Source organism: Colossoma macropomum, unplaced genomic scaffold, assembly GCF_904425465.1.
Source record: "Colossoma macropomum unplaced genomic scaffold, Colossoma_macropomum, whole genome shotgun sequence".
In the NCBI taxonomy this organism is placed as follows: domain Eukaryota; kingdom Metazoa; phylum Chordata; class Actinopteri; order Characiformes; family Serrasalmidae; genus Colossoma; species Colossoma macropomum.
Window position 1 is genome coordinate 19,288 of NW_023495934.1, and position 25,518 is coordinate 44,805.

Here is a 25,518-nt window from a genome sequence, read left to right on the forward strand (position 1 = left end):
TCATAGCTCTGTGTTGTTTGTAGGTGCAGGATCTCTGGTGCAAATGGACCTCTCCACATCCCATTAATGCTCAATTGGGCTCACGTTGGGCAAAAGTGCAGGCCACACCATCCATCAGAGCTCTCCAGAATGCTCCTCGAAGCAATTCTGGATAACTTATGCCTGATGGCACGGTGCATTATCCTGCTGGAATATCCCATCATTGTGAGGGTACCTGAAGTCCTTGAAGGGCTGCAATTGGTCACCAAGCAGTGAAACGGTCAATGACATGTTGAGACGGACCAGTGGACCCAACCCATGCCATGACAACACACCCCACACCAGTATGGAACCACCACCAGCCTGTACAGTGTCTAGATGACAACTGGGGTCCATGGCTACATGGGGTCTGTGCCACACACAAACCCTACCATCAGCAAACAATTGGTTCCGTGACTCATCAGGCCAAACCGCATGAGCCAGTCCTCTAGGGTCCAGTTAGCAACCTCATGAGCCCAGGTGAGGGACTGTGTCAGTGGCCTCCTGCACTGAATGTGGATGTGATTTCTGTCAGAGCCGCTTGTCTGTTTGCACGGCCAATTCTAGTCAGACATGATAATTAAGTACCTGTGGGCGGCCAATGCGATGTCCACTGTGGGTAGCGATGCCTTCTATGATGTATTCCTGCTACACATGTGACACTGTGATTTGAGGAATGTTAAATGCCTGCACAACTTTGAAAATGGAATGTCCCATCTGTCTGGCACCCACTACCATTCCTTATTTAAACTACGATAATTCACGTCACCTTGCCATGAGCACACTGGCCGGTGTTCAACCTCACTCACAACATAATATCTCACAACTTACACAGGTGTAAGTGTTCCCAAGCCGTCCCCTGGGGTAACGCCACTTCATAATCAATTTACACACTGCTATCCCATGACTTTTAACACATCAGTGTATTTTCATGTCTGATCTTAGCTTAGTAGATGTATGGTGCTGCAGTAATCTTAATCATAGGAAGTATTCTTTCTATTCCCAACAGCATAGATCCTTCTCAAGGTCAACAAGCATTCAATTTGGGAATATTATACATTACCACAGTAAAAGCCTAAAGGATGGTTGAAAAAATACAGAAGCATCATGTAAGTCCAGTTTTTTTTACACCATTACAGTATACTCACTTAAAAGAAAAAAAATTCTATCCCTGGAACCTCTTATTTTCTATGTCTTATAACTCAGATCTTATAACTCAGATCTGCCATGAAGATGTATAGCAGCGGTTGAACACTCCACTTTCTCCACACCCAATGTCTGAATAGTTTACCTATTGGGTTTGTAAACATGTATTAGTAATATATATCTACAACTCTATATTAGATAAACCTTATTCTTCATTAAAAATAGCATTTAAGTGGGAACTAGCTCTTGAATTCAAATGAATTGTTTGTATTTTGGGTTATAACTCATTATGGAGTATTTCCCAATGATCTAGAGATCTGTGAATTAAACTTGTACTTGAATCCTACTACTTTGATTGAGTTTAATTGTTACAGTCACAGTACCAGGATAATTATACATGACTCACATATACCACCTCACAGTAGACGCATCACCTCGCACTGCACAGCACCCAAAATGGAGCCCACCAATTAAATTAACAGAGAATTTGTGAAGGAAGTAAACTTGATACACTGAAGTGTAATAAATTATGTTAACTTTTATTTCATTAACTTTCAATAAATGGTAAATATACTTGAACTTTTATCAGCACTCTTACTGAATGCTTTTGTTTGCAGTGCTCTGCCATGTGATGCTGCACTGTGCTATGTGGTGCATCCATTGTGTAGTCTTTCTTGTGCTAAATAGCAAGTCACTTCTTGTTTTGATAAAGTATTTAATTTGATTGTTATTTAAATAGGCAACTGATTTGATATATCACTTTGGCCCATTAAGGAACAAATGATGTTTATATTCAGTGAGTGTGCCTACATGCACCCAATAACCTGATCATAATCAGATTTCTGCAGTCATCTGATTATTCAAATGTTTGTGTAAACAGCACACTCTTATTTCTTAGATCTAGAAATCTGATTAAGAAATCTGATGAAGAGGCTGGATTTTAGCTCAGTAATCAGATTTCTCAGTGCTGTAAACTCTGATTTCTTTCGGATAAGCGAGCATCACTGCCACGAGACGCGGTGAAACACTTTTGGAGAGACACTAAAATTAGCTTCATGCTTCAAGAAATGAAGGATTTAAATATTCTTCATCTTCTAGATGACGTATATTCACATTTTCAGATAAAGTGGTGCAATAGTTTTTGAAAAAAAGCTGTGACATGAAGTTTTACGTTGCGTTTACATCATGTCTTCTTCTGTGAGTTTATTGGCTGGTAGTAAAGCAGAAATCTGATTACTGTCTGACTCATGTAGACTTGGTGTTTCCCCATTATCTGATTAATGTGACACTGCAGGAGTTCAAAAATAAACCACTGTGTTTGTACACAGAGAAAAGAGATAGTTTCAATCTTGTTCTGTTAGCAGTAAAGATTAGCTGATCTTTTCCCAGATGTTAATGAGAACACAGTCAATATTACTATCAGTGTTGGTGAACTCAGTCAGTGCTCTGCTCTCTGAGAGAGAAACTCCTATAAAGGCATATGCAATGAGGAAAAAGCACAAACAGCAGCTTCACTCCTTTGACTGTTTTATGCTGCTACAGGGACCCAGAGTTTATTTAGTAAACAGATCAGTAAATCTGCCTCCTAGTTTCATACGCATCTGTGTTATTAGCCACTATGTAGGTTTTAAATCAGCTGCCACTGAAGTGAAGCTCTCAGGTCTGATAAAGCTACAAACTTATTTGCTTTTCGTAGCTGCTATGTTTGAGTCTCAGTGAGCTACTCTTCTGAAAAACCTACACATTTAAGATAAACATTATTTAAGTTTTCACTCCTTTCAGATGTTCAGATCTGATTTTAATATGACTGATTTATATAGAGTCTAATCTATAACCCTGACATCATTTTATAGTTACATGATTTATGACATCCAAGAATACACATTAATAGTAGATAAAACACAAACTTACAAGCACACATGTACTCTCTCTCTCTCTCTCGGCTGGTTACCCAGGTGGTGGCAAGGGCTGCATCTAACATCTATTTGTGTAGGGTTACAAATCGAGTAAATTAATAAAATGTGGATAATTTTGTGCTGTAGTCCAGCATCCCGAACAACCTACTATTTCTGAGTACAATAAAAACCTTATCATATATCAGTTTGAAATGTTGGTCAAATCTAAACATCAACCCAAAGCACATATCTGTCAATACTGATATGATTCAAATTACATTGTTCATCATACATTGTTCCACCTGGGTCCTCATACTGAAATCTGCTCCCAAATATGTCACTGACATGCAGCTCTTCTTCAAAAAGAGACACTAACATTCATACAAACAACTATCCAAACTCACCTAAACTGCCTCACACATTTCTCTATCATCTGCATCTAAAGTGACTAAAGGAGAAATTACTGAGGAGATCAGAAATAAGATAATCCGCTCACAATATAAGGAAGAAGGATATAAGAACCAACTTTTGCACAGTACTGTAAAATCTTTTGTCTTTGAACAATATAAATACTGACTTAATGAGTGGTTATTTGGAGAAAATTGGGCTGGAATTTGTAAATTAGGGAAAATTTATAAATTAATTAATTAAATATACATAACTTTGAAAAAGGTATTTCTTGAGATAAATCAGGGTGTCCTCGTGCGAACTCTGAGTGCTTTCAGCTGTGTGGAGTAACTCACCATAGAAGGTACTAGGTGTGATCTCTTCCTCCATCATGTGTTCTCTCAGTGTGACTCTGCAGTAGTATTTGCTGATGTCACTGTAATGTACAGTGAAGCGTCGTTTCACACTGAACAGCTCAGCGTGTCTCTGTAACTCTGTAACTCCTGCAGACATATTGTTTCCTTTCCTGTCCAGCCACTGAAGATCAGGCTCAGGAAACCAGCCTTTAGACTCACACAGTAAACTGAACTCTTCAGAGCTACTATCATAGTTCTCCACAGAGATCACTGGACGTGTTCCAATAACTGTGGATTAAAGAAGTTAAAACATCAGTCAGTGTGGCATCACTTCATTATATATGCAGATTTATTAAAATAAAAAATAATTATTTAAAATCAAAACACAAATCTAATGACATTTACCTTCAACTTCAAGTTTCACAGAGATATTATCACTCCAGGATTCAGAGACAACACGACATCTGTACTCTCCTTCATCAGAAATAATAACTTTACTCAGTCTCAGTGAGCTGTTACCATTCTTCAGCTCCTTTTTAAACAGAGCTGTTCTCCCTCTGTAATGACGACTCTTTCTGGTGTTCATGTCTTTATGATTTCCATATAAATGCACTGGAGCACCTCCCAGGTCTGATCTGATCCACGTAATGTTCATATCCACAGCACTCAAACTGGAGCGATCAGCCAGGCGTCGAACAGAACACGGCAGAACAACATCAGAACCAGCTGCAGCAACAAACAGGAGCAACTGGACCCACAACCTCAAACTTCTCTGTAAAAGAGAAACAGAACATTTAATAAACCACAGATAATCTACTCAATAACACACACCACAGATAATCTACTCTATAACACACACCACAGATAATCTACTCAATAACACACACACCACAGATAATCTACTCAATCACACACACCACAGATAATCTACTCAATAACACACACACCACAGATAATCTACTCAATCACACACACCACAGATAATCTACTCAATAACACACACACCACAGATAATCTACTCAATAACACACACACCACAGATAATCTACTCAATCACACACACCACAGATAATCTACTCAATAACACACACCACAGATAATCTACTCAATCACACACACACCACAGATAATCTACTCAATAACACACACCACAGATAATCTACTCAATAACACACACCACAGATAATCTACTCAATAACACACACCTCAGATAATCTACTCAATAACACACACACCACAGATAATCTACTCAGTCACCCACAAAACACAGATAATCTACTCAATCACACACACACCACAGATAATCTACTCAGTCACACACACCACAGATAATCTACTCAGTCACCCACAAAACACAGATAATCTACTCAATCACACACACACCACAGATAATCTACTCAGTCACACACCACAGATAATCTACTCAATCACACACACACCACAGATAATCTACTCAATCACACACACCACAGATAATCTACTCAATAACACACACCACAGATAATCTACTCAATCACACACACCACAGATAATCTACTCAATAACACACACCACAGATAATCTACTCAATCACACACACCACAGATAATCTACTCAATAACACACACCACAGATAATCTTCTCAATCACACACACACCACAGATAATCTACTCAGTCACACACACCACAGATAATCTACTCAATCACACACACACCACAGATAATCTACTCAGTCACACACACCACAGATAATCTACTCAATCACACACACCACAGATAATCTACTCAATAACACACACCACAGATAATCTACTCAATAACACACACCACAGATAATCTACTCAATAACACACACCACAGATAATCTACTCAATAACACACACCACAGATAATCTACTCAATCACACACACACCACAGATAATCTACTCAATAACACACACCACAGATAATCTACTCAATCACACACACCACAGATAATCTACTCAATAACACACACCACAGATAATCTACTCAATCACACACACACCACAGATAATCTACTCAATAACACACACCACAGATAATCTACTCAATCACACACACCACAGATAATCTACTCAATAACACACACCACAGATAATCTACTCAATCACACACACCACAGATAATCTACTCAATACACACACACCACAGATAATCTACTCAATCACACACACACCACAGATAATCTACTCAATCACACACACCACAGATAATCTACTCAATCACACACACCACAGATAATCTACTCAATCACACACACCACAGATAATCTACTCAATAACACACACCACAGATAATCTACTCAATCACACACACCACAGATAATCTACTCAATAACACACACCACAGATAATCTACTCAATCACACACACACCACAGATAATCTACTCAATAACACACACACCACAGATAATCTACTCAATCACACACACACCACAGATAATCTACTCAGTCACACACACCACAGATAATCTACTCAATCACACACACCACAGATAATCTACTCAATCACACACACACACCACAGATAATCTACTCAATCACACACACCACAGATAATCTACTCAATAACACACACCACAGATAATCTACTCAATAACACACACCACAGATAATCTACTCAATCACACACACCACAGATAATCTACTCAATAACACACACCACAGATAATCTACTCAATCACACACACCACAGATAATCTACTCAATAACACACACACCACAGATAATCTACTCAATCACACACACACCACAGATAATCTACTCAATCACACACACCACAGATAATCTACTCAATCACACACACCACAGATAATCTACTCAATAACACACACCACAGATAATCTACTCAATAACACACACACCACAGATAATCTACTCAATAACACACACCACAGATAATCTACTCAATCACACACACACCACAGATAATCTACTCAATAACACACACACCACAGATAATCTACTCAGTCACCCACAAAACACAGATAATCTACTCAATCACACACACACCACAGATAATCTACTCAATCACACACACCACAGATAATCTACTCAATCACACACACCACAGATAATCTACTCAATACACACACACCACAGATAATCTACTCAATCACACACACACCACAGATAATCTACTCAATAACACACACCACAGATAATCTACTCAATCACACACACCACAGATAATCTACTCAATCACACACACACCACAGATAATCTACTCAATAACACACACCACAGATAATCTACTCAATAACACACACCACAGATAATCTACTCAATAACACACACCACAGATAATCTACTCAATAACACACACACCACAGATAATCTACTCATCACACACACACCACAGATAATCTACTCAATCACACACACACCACAGATAATCTACTCAATAACACACACACCACAGATAATCTACTCAATCACACACACCACAGATAATCTACTCAGTCACCCACAAAACACAGATAATCTACTCAATCACACACACACCACAGATAATCTACTCAATCACACACACCACAGATAATCTACTCAATAACACACACCACAGATAATCTACTCAATCACACACACCACAGATAATCTACTCAATAACACACACCACAGATAATCTACTCAATCACACACACACACAGATAATCTACTCAATCACACACACACCACAGATAATCTACTCAATCACACACACCACAGATAATCTACTCAATAACACACACCACAGATAATCTACTCAATCACACACACACCACAGATAATCTACTAAGTCACACACACCACAGATAATCTACTCAATCACACACACACCACAGATAATCTACTCAATCACACACACCACAGATAATCTACTCAATCACACACACCACAGATAATCTACTCAATAACACACACCACAGATAATCTACTCAATCACACACACACCACAGATAATCTACTCAATCACACACACACCACAGATAATCTACTCAATCACACACACCAGATAATCTACTCAATAACACACACCACAGATAATCTACTCAATCACACACACACCACAGATAATCTACTCAATAACACACACCACAGATAATCTACTCAATCACACACACCAGATAATCTACTCAATAACACACACCACAGATAATCTACTCAATCACACACACCACAGATAATCTACTCAATAACACACCACAGATAATCTACTCAATCACACACACACCACAGATAATCTACTCAATAACACACCACAGATAATCTACTCAATCACACACACCACAGATAATCTACTCAATAACACACACCACAGATAATCTACTCAATCACACACACCACAGATAATCTACTCAATAACACACACCACAGATAATCTACTCAATCACACACACACCACAGATAATCTACTCAATAACACACCACAGATAATCTACTCAATCACACACACACACACCACAGATAATCTACTCAATCACACACACACCACAGATAATCTGCTCAATCACACACACCACAGATAATCTACTCAATCACACACACCACAGATAATCTACTCAATCACACACCACAGATAATCTACTCAATCACACACACCACAGATAATCTACTCAATCACACACACCACAGATAATCTACTCAATCACACACACCACAGATAATCTACTCAATCACACACACCACAGATAATCTACTCAATAACACACACACCACAGATAATCTACTCAATCACACACACACCACAGATAATCTACTCAATAACACACACCACAGATAATCTACTCAATCACACACACACCACAGATAATCTACTCAATACACACACACCACAGATAATCTACTCAATCACACACACCACAGATAATCTACTCAATAACACACACCACAGATAAACTACTCAATAAACACACACCACAGATAATCTACTCAATCACACACACACAGATAATCTACTCAATCACACACACACCACAGATAATCTACTCAATCACACACACCACAGATAATCTACTCAATCACACACACCACAGATAATCTACTCAATAACACACACCACAGATAATCTACTCAATCAACACACACCACAGATAATCTACTCAATCACACACACACCACAGATAATCTACTCAATAACACACACCACAGATAATCTACTCAATAACACACACCACAGATAATCTACTCAATCACACACACCAGATAATCTACTCAATAACACACACCACAGATAATCTACTCAATAACACACACCACAGATAATCTACTCAATCACACACACACCACAGATAATCTACTCAATAACACACACACCACAGATAATCTACTCAGTCACCCACAAAACACAGATAATCTACTCAATCACACACACCACAGATAATCTACTCAGTCACACACACCACAGATAATCTACTCAATCACACACACCACAGATAATCTACTCAATCACACACACCACAGATAATCTACTCAATAACACACACCACAGATAATCTACTCAATCACACACACCACAGATAATCTACTCAATCACACACACCACAGATAATCTACTCAATACACACACACCACAGATAATCTACTCAATAACACACACACCACAGATAATCTACTCAATCACACACACCACAGATAATCTACTCAATCACACACACCACAGATAATCTACTCAATCACACACACACCACAGATAATCTACTCAATAACACACACCACAGATAATCTACTCAATAACACACACCACAGATAATCTACTCAATAACACACACCACAGATAATCTACTCAATAACACACACACCACAGATAATCTACTCAATCACACACACCACAGATAATCTACTCAATCACACACACACCACAGATAATCTACTCAATCACACACACCACAGATAATCTACTCAATCACACACACCACAGATAATCTACTCATCACACACACACCACAGATAATCTACTCAATCACACACACACCACAGATAATCTACTCATAACACACACACCACAGATAATCTACTCAATAACACACACCACAGATAATCTACTCAATAACACACACCACAGATAATCTACTCAATCACACACACCACAGATAATCTACTCAATAACACACACCACAGATAATCTACTCAATCACACACACACCACAGATAATCTACTCAATCACACACACCACAGATAATCTACTCAATCACACACACCACAGATAATCTACTCAATCACACACACCACAGATAATCTACTCAATCACACACACCACAGATAATCTACTCAATCACACACACACCACAGATAATCTACTCAATCACACACACACCACAGATAATCTACTCAATCACACACACCACAGATAATCTACTCAATAACACACACCACAGATAATCTACTCAATCACACACACACCACAGATAATCTACTCAATAACACACACCACAGATAATCTACTCAATCACACACACCACAGATAATCTACTCAATAACACACACCACAGATAATCTACTCAATCACACACACCACAGATAATCTACTCAATACACACACACCACAGATAATCTACTCAATCACACACACACCACAGATAATCTACTCAATAACACACCACAGATAATCTACTCAATCACACACACACCACAGATAATCTACTCAATCACACACACCACAGATAATCTACTCAATCACACACACCACAGATAATCTACTCAATCACACACACCACAGATAATCTACTCAATCACACACACCACAGATAATCTACTCAATCACACACACACCACAGATAATCTACTCAATCACACACACACCACAGATAATCTGCTCAATCACACACACCAGATAATCTACTCAATACACACACACCACAGATAATCTACTCAATAACACACACACCACAGATAATCTACTCAGTCACCCACAAAACACAGATAATCTACTCAATCACACACACACCACAGATAATCTACTCAATCACACACACCACAGATAATCTACTCAATCACACACACCACAGATAATCTACTCAATCACACACACCACAGATAATCTACTCAATACACACACACCACAGATAATCTACTCAATCACACACACCACAGATAATCTACTCAATCACACACACCACAGATAATCTACTCAATAACACACACCACAGATAATCTACTCAATCACACACACCACAGATAATCTACTCAATAACACACACACCACAGATAATCTACTCAATCACACACACACCACAGATAATCTACTCAATAACACACACCACAGATAATCTACTCAATCACACACACCACAGATAATCTACTCAATAACACACACCACAGATAATCTACTCAATAACACACACCACAGATAATCTACTCAATAACACACACCACAGATAATCTACTCAATAACACACACCACAGATAATCTACTCAATCACACACACCACAGATAATCTACTCAATCACACACACACCACAGATAATCTACTCAATACACACACACCACAGATAATCTACTCAATCACACACACACCACAGATAATCTACTCAATCACACACACCACAGATAATCTACTCAATCACACACACCACAGATAATCTACTCAATAACACACACCACAGATAATCTACTCAATCACACACACACCACAGATAATCTACTCAATCACACACACACCACAGATAATCTACTCAATCACACACACCACAGATAATCTACTCAATCACACACACCACAGATAATCTACTCAATCACACACACCACAGATAATCTACTCATAACACACACACCACAGATAATCTACTCAATAAAACACCACAGATAATCTACTCAATCACACACACCACAGATAATCTACTCAATAACACACACCACAGATAATCTACTCAATCACACACACCACAGATAATCTACTCAATAACACACACACCACAGATAATCTACTCAATAACACACCACAGATAATCTACTCAATCACACACACCACAGATAATCTACTCAATAACACACACACCACAGATAATCTACTCAATAACACACACACCACAGATAATCTACTCAATAACACACACCACAGATAATCTACTCAATAACACACACCACAGATAATCTACTCAATCACACACACCACAGATAATCTACTCAATCACACACACACCACAGATAATCTACTCAATCACACACACACCACAGATAATCTACTCAATCACACACACCAGATAATCTACTCAATAACACACACCACAGATAATCTACTCAATAACACACACCACAGATAATCTACTCAATCACACACACACCACAGATAATCTACTCAATAACACACACCACAGATAATCTACTCAATAACACACACCACAGATAATCTACTCAATCACACACACCAGATAATCTACTCAATAACACACACCACAGATAATCTACTCAATAACACACACCACAGATAATCTACTCAATCACACACACACCACAGATAATCTACTCAATAACACACACACCACAGATAATCTACTCAGTCACCCACAAAACACAGATAATCTACTCAATCACACACACCACAGATAATCTACTCAATCACACACACCACAGATAATCTACTCAATCACACACACCACAGATAATCTACTCAATAACACACACCACAGATAATCTACTCAATCACACACACCACAGATAATCTACTCAATAACACACACCACAGATAATCTACTCAATCACACACACCACAGATAATCTACTCAATCACACACACACCACAGATAATCTACTCAATAACACACACCACAGATAATCTACTCAATCACACACACCACAGATAATCTACTCAATCACACACACCACAGATAATCTACTCAATCACACACACCACAGATAATCTACTCAATCACACACACACCACAGATAATCTACTCAATCACACACACCACAGATAATCTACTCAATCACACACACCACAGATAATCTACTCAATAACACACACACCACAGATAATCTACTCAATCACACACACACTACAGATAATCTACTCAATCACACACACCACAGATAATCTACTCAATCACACACACACCACAGATAATCTACTCAATCACACACACACCACAGATAATCTACTCAATCACACACACCACAGATAATCTACTCAATCACACACACCACAGATAATCTACTCAATCACACACACCACAGATAATCTACTCAATACACACACACCACAGATAATCTACTCAATAACACACACCACAGATAATCTACTCAATCACACACACCACAGATAATCTACTCAATCACACACACCACAGATAATCTACTCAATCACACACACCACAGATAATCTACTCAATAACACACACACCACAGATAATCTACTCAATACACACACACCACAGATAATCTACTCAATAACACACACCACAGATAATCTACTCAATCACACACACCACAGATAATCTACTCAATCACACACACCACAGATAATCTACTCAATCACACACACCACAGATAATCTACTCAATCACACACACACCACAGATAATCTACTCAATAACACACACCACAGATAATCTACTCAATCACACACACCACAGATAATCTACTCAATAACACACACCACAGATAATCTACTCAATCACACACACCACAGATAATCTACTCAATCACACACACACCACAGATAATCTACTCAATAACACACACCACAGATAATCTACTCAATCACACACACACCACAGATAATCTACTCAATCACACACACCACAGATAATCTACTCAATCACACACACCACAGATAATCTACTCAATAACACACACCACAGATAATCTACTCAATCACACACACACCACAGATAATCTACTCAATCACACACACCACAGATAATCTACTCAATCACACACACACCACAGATAATCTACTCAATCACACACACACCACAGATAATCTACTCAATCACACACACCACAGATGATCTACTCAACAACACACACCACAGATAATCTACTCAATAACACACACACCACAGATAATCTACTCAATCACACACACCACAGATAATCTACTCAATAACACACACCACAGATAATGTACTCAATACACACACACCACAGATAATCTACTCAATCACACACACCACAGATAATCTACTCAATCACACACACCACAGATAATCTACTCAATAACACACACCACAGATAATCTACTCAATCACACACACCACAGATAATCTACTCAATAACACACACACCACAGATAATCTACTCAATCACACACACACTACAGATAATCTACTCAATCACACACACCACAGATAATCTACTCAATCACACACACCACAGATAATCTACTCAATCACACACACCACAGATAATCTACTCAATAACACACACCACAGATAATCTACTCAATCACACACACCACAGATAATCTACTCAATCACACACACCACAGATAATCTACTCAATAACACACACCACAGATAATCTACTCAATCACACACACCACAGATAATCTACTCAATACACACACACCACAGATAATCTACTCAATCACACACACACACAGATAATCTACTCAATCACACACACCACAGATAATCTACTCAGTCACACACACCACAGATAATCTACTCAATCACACACACACCACAGATAATCTACTCAGTCACACACACCACAGATAATCTACTCAATCACACACACCACAGATAATCTACTCAATAACACACACACCACAGATAATCTACTCAATCACACACACCACAGATAATCTACTCAATCACACACACCACAGATAATCTACTCAATCACACACACACCACAGATAATCTACTCAATCACACACACACCACAGATAATCTACTCAATCACACACACCACAGATAATCTACTCAATCACACACACCACAGATAATCTACTCAATCACACACACCACAGATAATCTACTCAATAACACACACCACAGATAATCTACTCAATAACACACACCACAGATAATCTACTCAATCACACACACCACAGATAATCTACTCAATCACACACACCACAGATAATCTACTCAATCACACACACCACAGATAATCTACTCAATAACACACACACCACAGATAATCTACTCAATAACACACACCACAGATAATCTACTCAATAACACAACACCACAGATAATCTACTCAATAACACACACCACAGATAATCTACTCAATCACACACACCACAGATAATCTACTCAATCACACACACCACAGATAATCTACTCAATCACACACACACCACAGATAATCTACTCAGTCACACACACCACAGATAATCTACTCAATCACACACACACCACAGATAATCTACTCAATCACACACACCACAGATAATCTACTCAATCACACACACACCACAGATAATCTACTCAATCACACACACCACAGATAATCTACTCAATCAACACACACCACAGATAATCTACTCAATCACACACACACCACAGATAATCTACTCAATCACACACACACCACAGATAATCTACTCAATCACACACACCACAGATAATCTACTCAATCACACACACACCACAGATAATCTACTCAATCACACACACACACCACAGATAATCTACTCAATCACACACACCACAGATAATCTACTCAATCACACACACCACAGATAATCTACTCAATCACACACACCACAGATAATCTACTCAATAACACACACCACAGATAATCTACTCAATCACACACACCACAGATAATCTACTCAATCACACACACCACAGATAATCTACTCAATCACACACACACACCACAGTTGATCTACTCAATCACACACACACACCACAGATAATCTACTCAATCACACACACCACAGATAATCTACTCAATCACACACACCACAGATAATCTACTCAATCACACACACCACAGATAATCTACTCAATCACACACACACCACAGATAATCTACTCAATCACACACACCACAGATAATCTACTCAATCACACACACACCACAGATAATCTACTCAATCACACACACACCACAGATAATCTACTCAATCACACACACCACAGATAATCTACTCAATCACACACACACCACAGATAATCTACTCAATCACACACACCACAGATTATCTACTCAATCACACACCACCACAGATAATCTACTCAATCACACACACCACAGATAATCTACTCAATCACACACACCACAGATAATCTACTCAATCACACACACCACAGATAATCTACTCAATCACACACACCACAGATAATCTACTCAATCACACACACACCACAGATAATCTACTCAATCACACACACACCACAGATAATCTACTCAATCACACACACACCACAGATAATCTACTCAATCACACACACCACAGATAATCTACTCAATCACACACACACCACAGATAATCTACTCAATCACACACACACACCACAGATAATCTACTCAATCACACACACCACAGATAATCTACTCAATCACACACACCACAGATAATCTACTCAATCACACACACACCACAGATAATCTACTCAATCACACACACACCACAGATAATCTACTCAATCACACACACCACAGATAATCTACTCAATCACACACACACCACAGATAATCTACTCAATCACACACACACCACAGATAATCTACTCAATCACACACACTACAGATGATCTACTCAATCACACACACACACCACAGATAATCTACTCAATCACACACACCACAGATAATCTACTCAATCACACACACCACAGATAATCTACTCAATCAATCGCACACCACAGATAATCTACTCAATCACACACCACAGATGATCTACTCAATAACACACACACACCACAGATAATCTACTCAATCACACACACCACAGATAATCTACTCAATCACACACACCACAGATGATCTACTCAATCACACACACCACAGATAATCTACTCAATCACACACACACCACAGATAATCTACTCAATCACACACACACCACAGATAATCTACTCAATCACATCACACCACTATCACACACACCACAGATAATCTACTCAATCACACACACCACAGTTGATCTACTCAATCACACACACCACAGATAATCTACTCAATCACACACACCACAGATAATCTACTCAATCACACACACCACAGATAATCTACTCAATCACACACACACCACAGATAATCTACTCAATCACACACACCACAGTTGATCTACTCAATCACACACACCACAGATAATCTACTCAATCACACACACACCACAGATAATCTACTCAATCACACACACCACAGATAATCTACTCAATCACACACACACCACAGTTGATCTACTCAATCACACACACACACACACACACTCACACACACACACACACACACACACACACACCTATACACACACACACACACACACACACACACACACACACCACAGATAATCTTCTCAAGCACACACACCACCAGTGTTGGTGTAACATTGTAAGTAATGCATTATAGTTATATGATTAGTTTTTTCTGTAATGAACTAATGTAACACATTACAGTAAAATATTTTGTAATCACATTACAGTTACCTAAATTTTATAGAAGTTTTATAAAACTGTTACTGTTCCTGTTACTCATTGTAACAACTTTGAAGGGTGGGAGGAGTGAGGGCACCGGGAGCTGGCGTGGAGACGGAGATCTACGTTCATTTATACATAAAAACCATGCGTCTTTTCAGCCGACAGACAAAATAACACGCTTGCTGGGACTTTTCAGTCTTTTCTTTTCTTTTTGTTTGCTTTGCTTTGCTTTGCTTTGTTTTCTCTGCTCTGCTCTGCCATCTCCACCGGTCTCCTCCTCTTTGGGCTCTGCCATCTTCTGAGGAAAGAGATGGCTATAAGTAGGCTGGCAGAAACAAGGCACAGATGAATATCATCAGCTACTTAGCCCGCTGGTTCAACCCGACCTGCTCTCTCTCCTGCATGTGACGCTCGGCTATGCCCCCTTCTCCACACTCATGTTTTCTTTTATAAAAATATTATTTTAATACACAACATATAAAACTTTTCCCAAGTGTTTCTGTTTTATGTTAATTTGTGGAATGCACAGCTCATCATGTGTCTGTGAATGAGAGAAGTGTAGCACAAACGCATTTTGGCAACAATGGCAGAGGATGAGAGTGTGTGTTTCCACAAATGGAGATAATCTCATTATTCTGAATTTGTTTCCTGCAAAGACAAAAAGCAGTACTGGTAAACAGCGGAAGCTCTGGCAATTACTTTCAAATGCTGAAAAGTCACCAAGCAATTTGTTGAAGCACTTAATCAGGGTGCAAGCTAAAACAAAACTCGTGGCTAAAGACCCCTGTACTGAAGGAGAGAGTGCCCCAACACAAGCAAACAAGATAAACTGGATTTTCATTCTGCACCAGGAATGAAGGTAACTCAGGGAGAAATAAAGAGACTTGTAGCAAGTTACGTAGTTGAGCAAATGCTACCACTGTCTAATGGAAAGTCGCCATTATTTAGACCAGGAGTCGAGAACCCACCTTAAATGTATCTGCTGCACCATTTAAGGCGAAACGGGACAATTCAAATGAGAGTCTTTGTGACTCCTTAGTGCTTGACAGTTTCTCCTGGCAGCTTAAATGTATCTGGAAAGCAGCTGCAGTGATTATAAATGCTAGTAAATCAAGTTGTCTCCAAATTATCAATGTTCATCTTAAATTTTTCTCTTAGCCTTTTCGTTAGCTACTAGCTAGGCGAGGTTTTCTGTGTTGCTTTGTGACCAGCAGTCTGCGCACCAACCTGGTTAAAAGCTGAATTAGCAGATATAAGCTACATTCATGTTTAAGACCATTTACTGTTAAACTGTGTTGAACGATCAGCAGAGCTTTATTTTACTGTAAAGGAGGATTATTTTATTTTTGTTCCTAAATAAACTATGGAAAGAACAATTGTCTATCATTTTTGTACTTTCCAGATATATTTGTAGATTTTATTCCATTATATTTTATATGGGTTTTAGAATGTAACTTAAAAGTAATGAGGTTTGGGATTACATTTTTCCAGAAAGTAATGAGTAAAGTAATCCCATTACAATTTTAGCTCAGTAATGAGTAATCTGTAATGGATTACTTTTTTGAGTAACTACCCCAACAGTGCACACCACAGATAATGTACTGAAACCAGTTGAGGAGAAATCCAGACTGAACTAGAGTCATGTTGTTTCAGAGGTGCTTCAGCCTGTATGGTGTTTCTCTAATCTGTGCAGGACTGTAGGCTGTACGTGTTTAGGAGTTTAGTCCTTTAATAGAGTTACTGTACCTGAAAGAGCACAGTGGAGGAACATCATCATCATCCAAACACCCTTCATTTCTGAAACACAGGAATAAACTTTCTTGAACCATTTCATTCATTCCCTTCAATTAGAATTACAGCTTCTGCTGAAAAATAGAATTCAAGTCTATCTTTAATAAATGACACCTCTGTATGACCGCACTGTGCAGTGTGGAGAGCCTGAAAATGTATCTGAGAGCCACATGGTTTCACACTCTCTTACTTAGCTCCCTGGCTGAATCTGGAATACAATAACAGTCACTTCTAAAACTTTGCATGATGCACTACAGCAAGTTTTATCATCTTGTGACTTTGCTGCTGATATTTCTTTTACTGTTCATCACTTGACGATGTGGATGAAGTCATGTTTCCATTGTGTAATTGTGAGAAATATGCCTTCTTCCTTTTAAGGGACATGAGCTAGTACAGTTCTAGCAATACTTCAATATGTATTCAAGCTGTAATGGCCCATATGAACTCTGGGAGATGTAGGAATCAAGCTTTATAGGTTCTTGAAAAAAACATCTTTAGAAGTTACAACCCCATTTCCAAAAAAGTTAGGATGCTGTGAAAAATGTAAATGAAAACAAAATGCAATGATGTGCAAGTCATTTAAACCCTATATTTCATTTGAAAATGCTTCAAAGACAACATATCAAATGTTGAAATTGAGAAATCTTATTGTTTTTTGAAAAACATATGCCCATTTTGAATTTGATGACAGCAACACGTTCCAAAAAAGTTGGTAAAGGCTGGTAAAGTTGTTAAAGGCTAAAAAAAAATACACCTGGTGGTTGATTGGCAACAGGTCAGTAACATGATTGGGTATAAAGGAGCATCTCAGAGAGGCTGAGTCTTTCAGAAGTAAGGATGAGGAGGGGTTCACCACTCTGTGAAAGACTGCACCATCAAATAGTGCAACAATTCAAGAATAACGTTTCTCAACATAAAATACCAAAGAACTTTGGGATTTCATCATCTACGGCACATAATATCATTAAAATATTGAGCGAATCTGGAGAAATCACTGTAGACAGATAGATAGATACATAGATAGATAGATGCACAATATGGTGTGCAGAAAGTGCAATATGTGCAGTAAGGTGTCCATATGTGCAGATGGATAAAAAGAAACAAAAGATTTAGCATGAGATATAAGACCTATGATATAAGACCTATGACTTGTCCCTGTATGCAAGGGACAAGGCCAAAAAACAGTATTTGCTGGCTGTGATCTTTGGGCCCTCAGGCAGCACTGCATTAAAAACATGTGATTCTGTAGTGAAATCACTGCATGGGCTCAGAAACACTTCTGAAAAACACTGTCTGTGAAAACAGTTCATCACTTTATCCACAAATGCAAGTTAAAACTCTAAAATGCAAAGAAATCATATATAAACAGGATCCAGAAACGCTGCCACCTTCTCTGGGCCCGAGCTCATTTAAAATGGACTGAGGGGAAGTGGAAAAGTGTTCTGTGGTTTGACAAATCAACATTTTAATTTCGTTTTGGAAATCATGGACACTGTGTCCTCCGGGCTAAAGACCACTGAGCTTGTTATCAGTGCACAGTTCAAAAGCCAGTATTCATGATGGTATGGGGTGCATTAGTGCATGGGTGACGGGACCGTTAATGCTGAGTGATATATACATGCTTTGGCAACATCTGCTGCCATTCAGATGACATATTTTTCAGGGAAGGACTTGATTATTTCAGTAAGACAATGTAAAACCATATTCCGCACGTATTAGAACAGCATGGCTCTGTACTAAAAGAGTCTGGGCGCTAAACTGGCCTGCCTGCAGTCCAGACCTGTCACCACTGAAAACATTTGGCACATTATAAAATAAAAAATTTGACAAAGGAGACCCTGAACTGTTGAGCATCTTAAATTCTATGTTAAGCAAAAATGGGAAAACATTTATCTTTCAAAACTACAGCAGTTGGTTTCCTCAGTTCCCAATTGCTTACAGAGTGTTGTTAAAAGGAGAGGTGATGAAACACAGTGGTAAACATGCCCCCGTCCCAATGTTTTTGGAATGTGTTGTTGGCATCTAATTCAAAATGGGCAAATATTTTTGAAAAAACAATAAAATTTCTCAGTTTCAACATTTGATTTGTTGTCTTTGTACTATTTTCAATGAAATATAGGGTGATTGTACAAGTAAATATTATTCTGAATGTTTATTTAAAGGGCTGATCAAGGCTATTTCACAGCATGACTGGCCCCTTTTAATAACTCTTCTGCAAATATATTTTTTGAAACATGAAAGATCATTAAAATGATTTTTTTGAGCAATGCAATTGAAGAACCATTTTGGTAGCTGAAATCTTTGCTGGTTATCTATGGTTCTGCAAATGAGATGTGCTAGTGTGAAGAACCTTTTAAATTTAAAGGTGAGAAAGTAAAATTCATGATGACATCTGAAATGCATCAGCTCACAGTAATTTCTGTTCCAGTTCTGCTGCTGAAGTTAACACTGGTGTTACTCGCCCTCCAAGCGCTCAATTTACCCTTCACTAAAAATAATAAGTTAATGAAACGGTGTCAGAGCTTCTCCAAAAAGGGCAAATAGTGCAGCCAATTAGATAACTTGTTATACACAATAATAAAAGGGGCAGATGGTCTTCCTCTCCTGAGAAAAGAACCATCAACATACTCACCAATCAGAATTACTCACAAACAGCCAGAATGTGTCTCCGGATAAGGTTGGGTATAAAATAATATTTTCATGTCTGACCACATCCAAATGGTCAACTTTCCCAGAAACTATAAACTTTTAAACAAAAACTGTCGATTATAAAACACTTCTGTTCTTTATTCTGCTTCTAAAGCACACAGCCCATAATTATAGAAATATAGGAATAAATGAACACGGTCTGTCATAATCAGTTGGCAACACCAATCCGTTCAGACCACAAGGACTAACTGACCTCCAGCAGGTCTGATAAGCACAATGCTGAAGAACTTAAGTTATAATTTATAATAACATGACTCACTGCTCTCTCAGGTGAAGCTCTGATAGCCTGTATTCTTTATCAGATTATAATGTAGAACAGTGTTTTATTTAGTTTATCATGTTAAAGTGTTAAACTCAGACTCACTGCTCTCTCAGGTGAAGCTCTGATAGCCTGTATTCTTTATCAGATTATAATGTAGAACAGTGTTAAACTCAGACTCACTGCTCTCCCAGATGCGTCTCTGCCTCAGCATAAATCCTCCAGACTGCAGTCCTTCACAAAATAGCGCCGCTGTTAAACGCAGAGGAAAGTTTCTGGTTTCACTGAAGGTGTGAAGTTAACCGGTTTGAACTGGTTTAAGCTGAAGAACAGTCAGAGATTCTCTAACAGAGATTCTAAGGGGAGATGGCAATCATCTGTTGTTCGGCTTTGGGGGAAAAACATATAAAGCCCTGCTCAGCCAATCAAATCAGACCTCAGATCAAGTTGTGAGCCAATCATGTACAACCTTGATGCCAGAGAAGCTTATCTAAGTGTTAGCACAGTTCACTTCATCAAAAGCAAAACAGGTCATGAGCACTGAGCCATCTACTTTACTACTTTACAAAAGTTAGTTTTAATGAACACATTACTGATCATTGCTATTATAATACACTGTAATCCTGATGGTTACAAACTACAGCCATTCAGTCCTGCAGATACTCGCACTACAGAGGATTGTTACTGCTGCTGTAGCTAAGTTTAATAGCATTTAGATACACTTTTACTGTCTCTGATACTGTCTGCTACAAGCTGTTGTGTATTATGAACATACCTTTTATTGCACAGTGTTGATGTTGGCTGGTGTGCAGGTTAGTTAAGTGTGTGCTACTTTGTCCTGTTCAGCTCATTTTCTGGTATAAAACAATGGAAACTGCTATCAGAGAAGCTGATTTGACATGATTAAGCCCACTTTGGCTAGTTTACGTTGTTATATTGGAGATTCGTGAGATGTTTAGATTGTCATTAAGGTGTTTAAGGCTAATATCTGAGAACACCAGTTGATTATCACACACTTTTCCATAGTATTTAATCTTTTTTTGGTCAGACTATCTCCGTTTGGCAAAAGGGCAGAGTTCGACTTGTTTTCTGACCCAGAGTTACATGATATAGACCAGCCCACACCACAACTCTACACACACTCCTCATCTTCATCTGCGACACTGAGATAACCAAGGTGGGTAGTGATGCAATGAAAACTGGCAAATGCTTTTGTCTTAAATGTGACAAAATCATGACCATTAAACGAATGCTAGCTAAGTAAATTAAGGTCCTGACAACATTTCTCACTACCTAATGCTCGGATCCTCATCCTCCTTAAGCAGCTTTTTCATTCTTATGTTCTTAGTGCCATCTTGTTTTTATGGAGTTCTTGCCACTCTTTTTACTATTCATGCATGAATATTTGCGGAAAAAGTAAAGAACGCTGTAGAGCACTGCTTGTTGTGTAAGATTCATGTCACGGATTCTCCCTTTGTCCCTCTGAGAGTGTCTTTCTTCCCCTCTGTTGTAGCCATGTGCCTTTTTGTTTTCTTGTACCTTGTGCTTTTGTTGTTGTTGTTCTGTATCTCCTCCCTGGTCCCACCCCCTTGTTACCTGTTCCACCTGTCTGTGCTCATTAGTCCCAGGTGTTTCTCGTTTCCCCTCTGTGTATTTATACCCCTGTGTTTGTTCAGTCTCTGGCTTGCATTGTGGATGTACTTGTTGAAGTTATCTTGTCTCCTGTCATCTTGTTTTGTTTTTGTCATAGACTTGTCATTTCTTCAAACCTCTGTTACTCTGGACTCTAATTTCAATAAAAGCAACTTGCATTTGCATCCTGTCTCCACCATTACAATTCACATCATAATGCTGAATTATCCACTTACAAAACTGCACCAATTAGCATCTTTAGATCTTAAATGATAAAAAGTGTAATTAAAAGAAAGGGTGATGTAAACAGTGGAAGACATGCCTTTATCCCAACTATTTTTGAAGGTGTTACATCAATTACTGAATTTATTCATATTTACAAAATACAATTATTGTATTATTAAATGAAATTGGTGATAATCTATATTCCTTCACTCTCCCATTCAAGGCAAAAGAGGGTCAAACATCCAACTGTGGTGTTCATAATCTCTATAGGACACAAATGTATTGGATATAGTGTAATGAGCAGTGTCTCAAAATGACATACAAATGTCCATGTCCAATGACCCTAGTGAGCAAACATGTTGAACCTGTTGAGGCACACTTGAAAATATCAGCATAAGTCCTTAAATCTTATACAGTTGGATGAAAATATGGATGACTTTCAGTCTTCCTGCCTATATGCAACTTTAGGGCATGTGTAGGCAATACTGAGGAGATGTCATCAGTACGTCACTCAGATAGCTCACTGTCTTGCAGTCCTTCAACAGGAACACTCTGAACATCACAGCTCATGAAAAGCACAAAACAACCCACAGTTTCTAGTAGATGGTCATCATCACACTATAATACAGTAAAGAGATCTGATGTCTAACCCCCACACAACTTACGTATGACTAAAACATGATTGTGTGCTTGAATTGACTATTAAAATTATTCTGATAATTAAGATGATTAAAATATATAAATTTGCATGAAAGATGAAGGATACATGAGTGTGGGGGATCTCCAATCATTCCAATAGCCACTGTCCCTACTGTTCCAGAGATGAGGTTTAGGATTCTAATGCTGTGTGCTGATGCTGTGGCTTGGTAATGAACCCTCTCTTTCCAGGGAGCTGGTGTCGGGCCCAAAAGGCCTTCTTCTTTATTGAGCTTGGATGGCAACATGGTTCCCAGACAACCACAATGCAAAGAACATCTCAAAAACACCCACTTTTATATCCTGTTTGGGGTGATGAAGTAATCGCCCCTCCTTTACTACGGAATTCTATACCATCTTAGTTCCCATCATTTCCAAACCTTACATTTAAGTGGGAACCGTTACATTTTCACTTGGGAACCCTTATTTCCAATCATACATGATATATGTTTTTTTAAAAATATCTTATCTTAGCCGTACCAGGATGTTCCAGTTCCCAAGGATGTTAGCCTTGACTGGTTGCTTTATAAATTCACCTACTCCAGGACTGGTTCTTATCTCAAAGACAGCTCCTCTTGCTCACACAGCAGATTCTCACAAGCTTCAGGAGGCCCCTTTTATTAAAAGGGGCATCCTGAGTCCAAGTTCTCATGGAAGCTAAGGCCTATTTTACAGTGTGAAGATTACTATTCTTTGGTTAATAAACACTACTTGTTAGAATTATCAGACGATAAAGATTATTTATTCAAAACATCCGTCACTGGCTTTGTTCTCTCATCTCACACGGGGTTCAGGTGTCTGTGAGCCTGCACCTCATGCCAAAGTTCAGTTTTCAGAACAGCAGTTCGTCTTTTTTTGCAAACCTATAAATAATGAGCTA

The 25,518-nt window shown here is 38.5% G+C and overlaps 1 protein-coding gene across 1 annotated transcript; it reads right to left on the reverse strand.

Moving 5' to 3' along the window:
• Positions 1–3,802: 3,802 nt before the first annotated feature.
• LOC118803637 (butyrophilin-like protein 8) lies at positions 3,803–19,112 on the reverse strand (the record flags this gene model as incomplete). The annotated part of the gene is made up of 3 exons (XM_036564097.1): positions 19,073–19,112; positions 4,208–4,574; positions 3,803–4,090 (listed from the first exon to the last, which is right to left on the reverse strand). Coding segments are annotated over exons 2-3 (469 nt in total), but the record flags the coding sequence as incomplete, so codon positions are not given.
• Between the last annotated feature and the right edge of the window lie 6,406 nt (positions 19,113–25,518).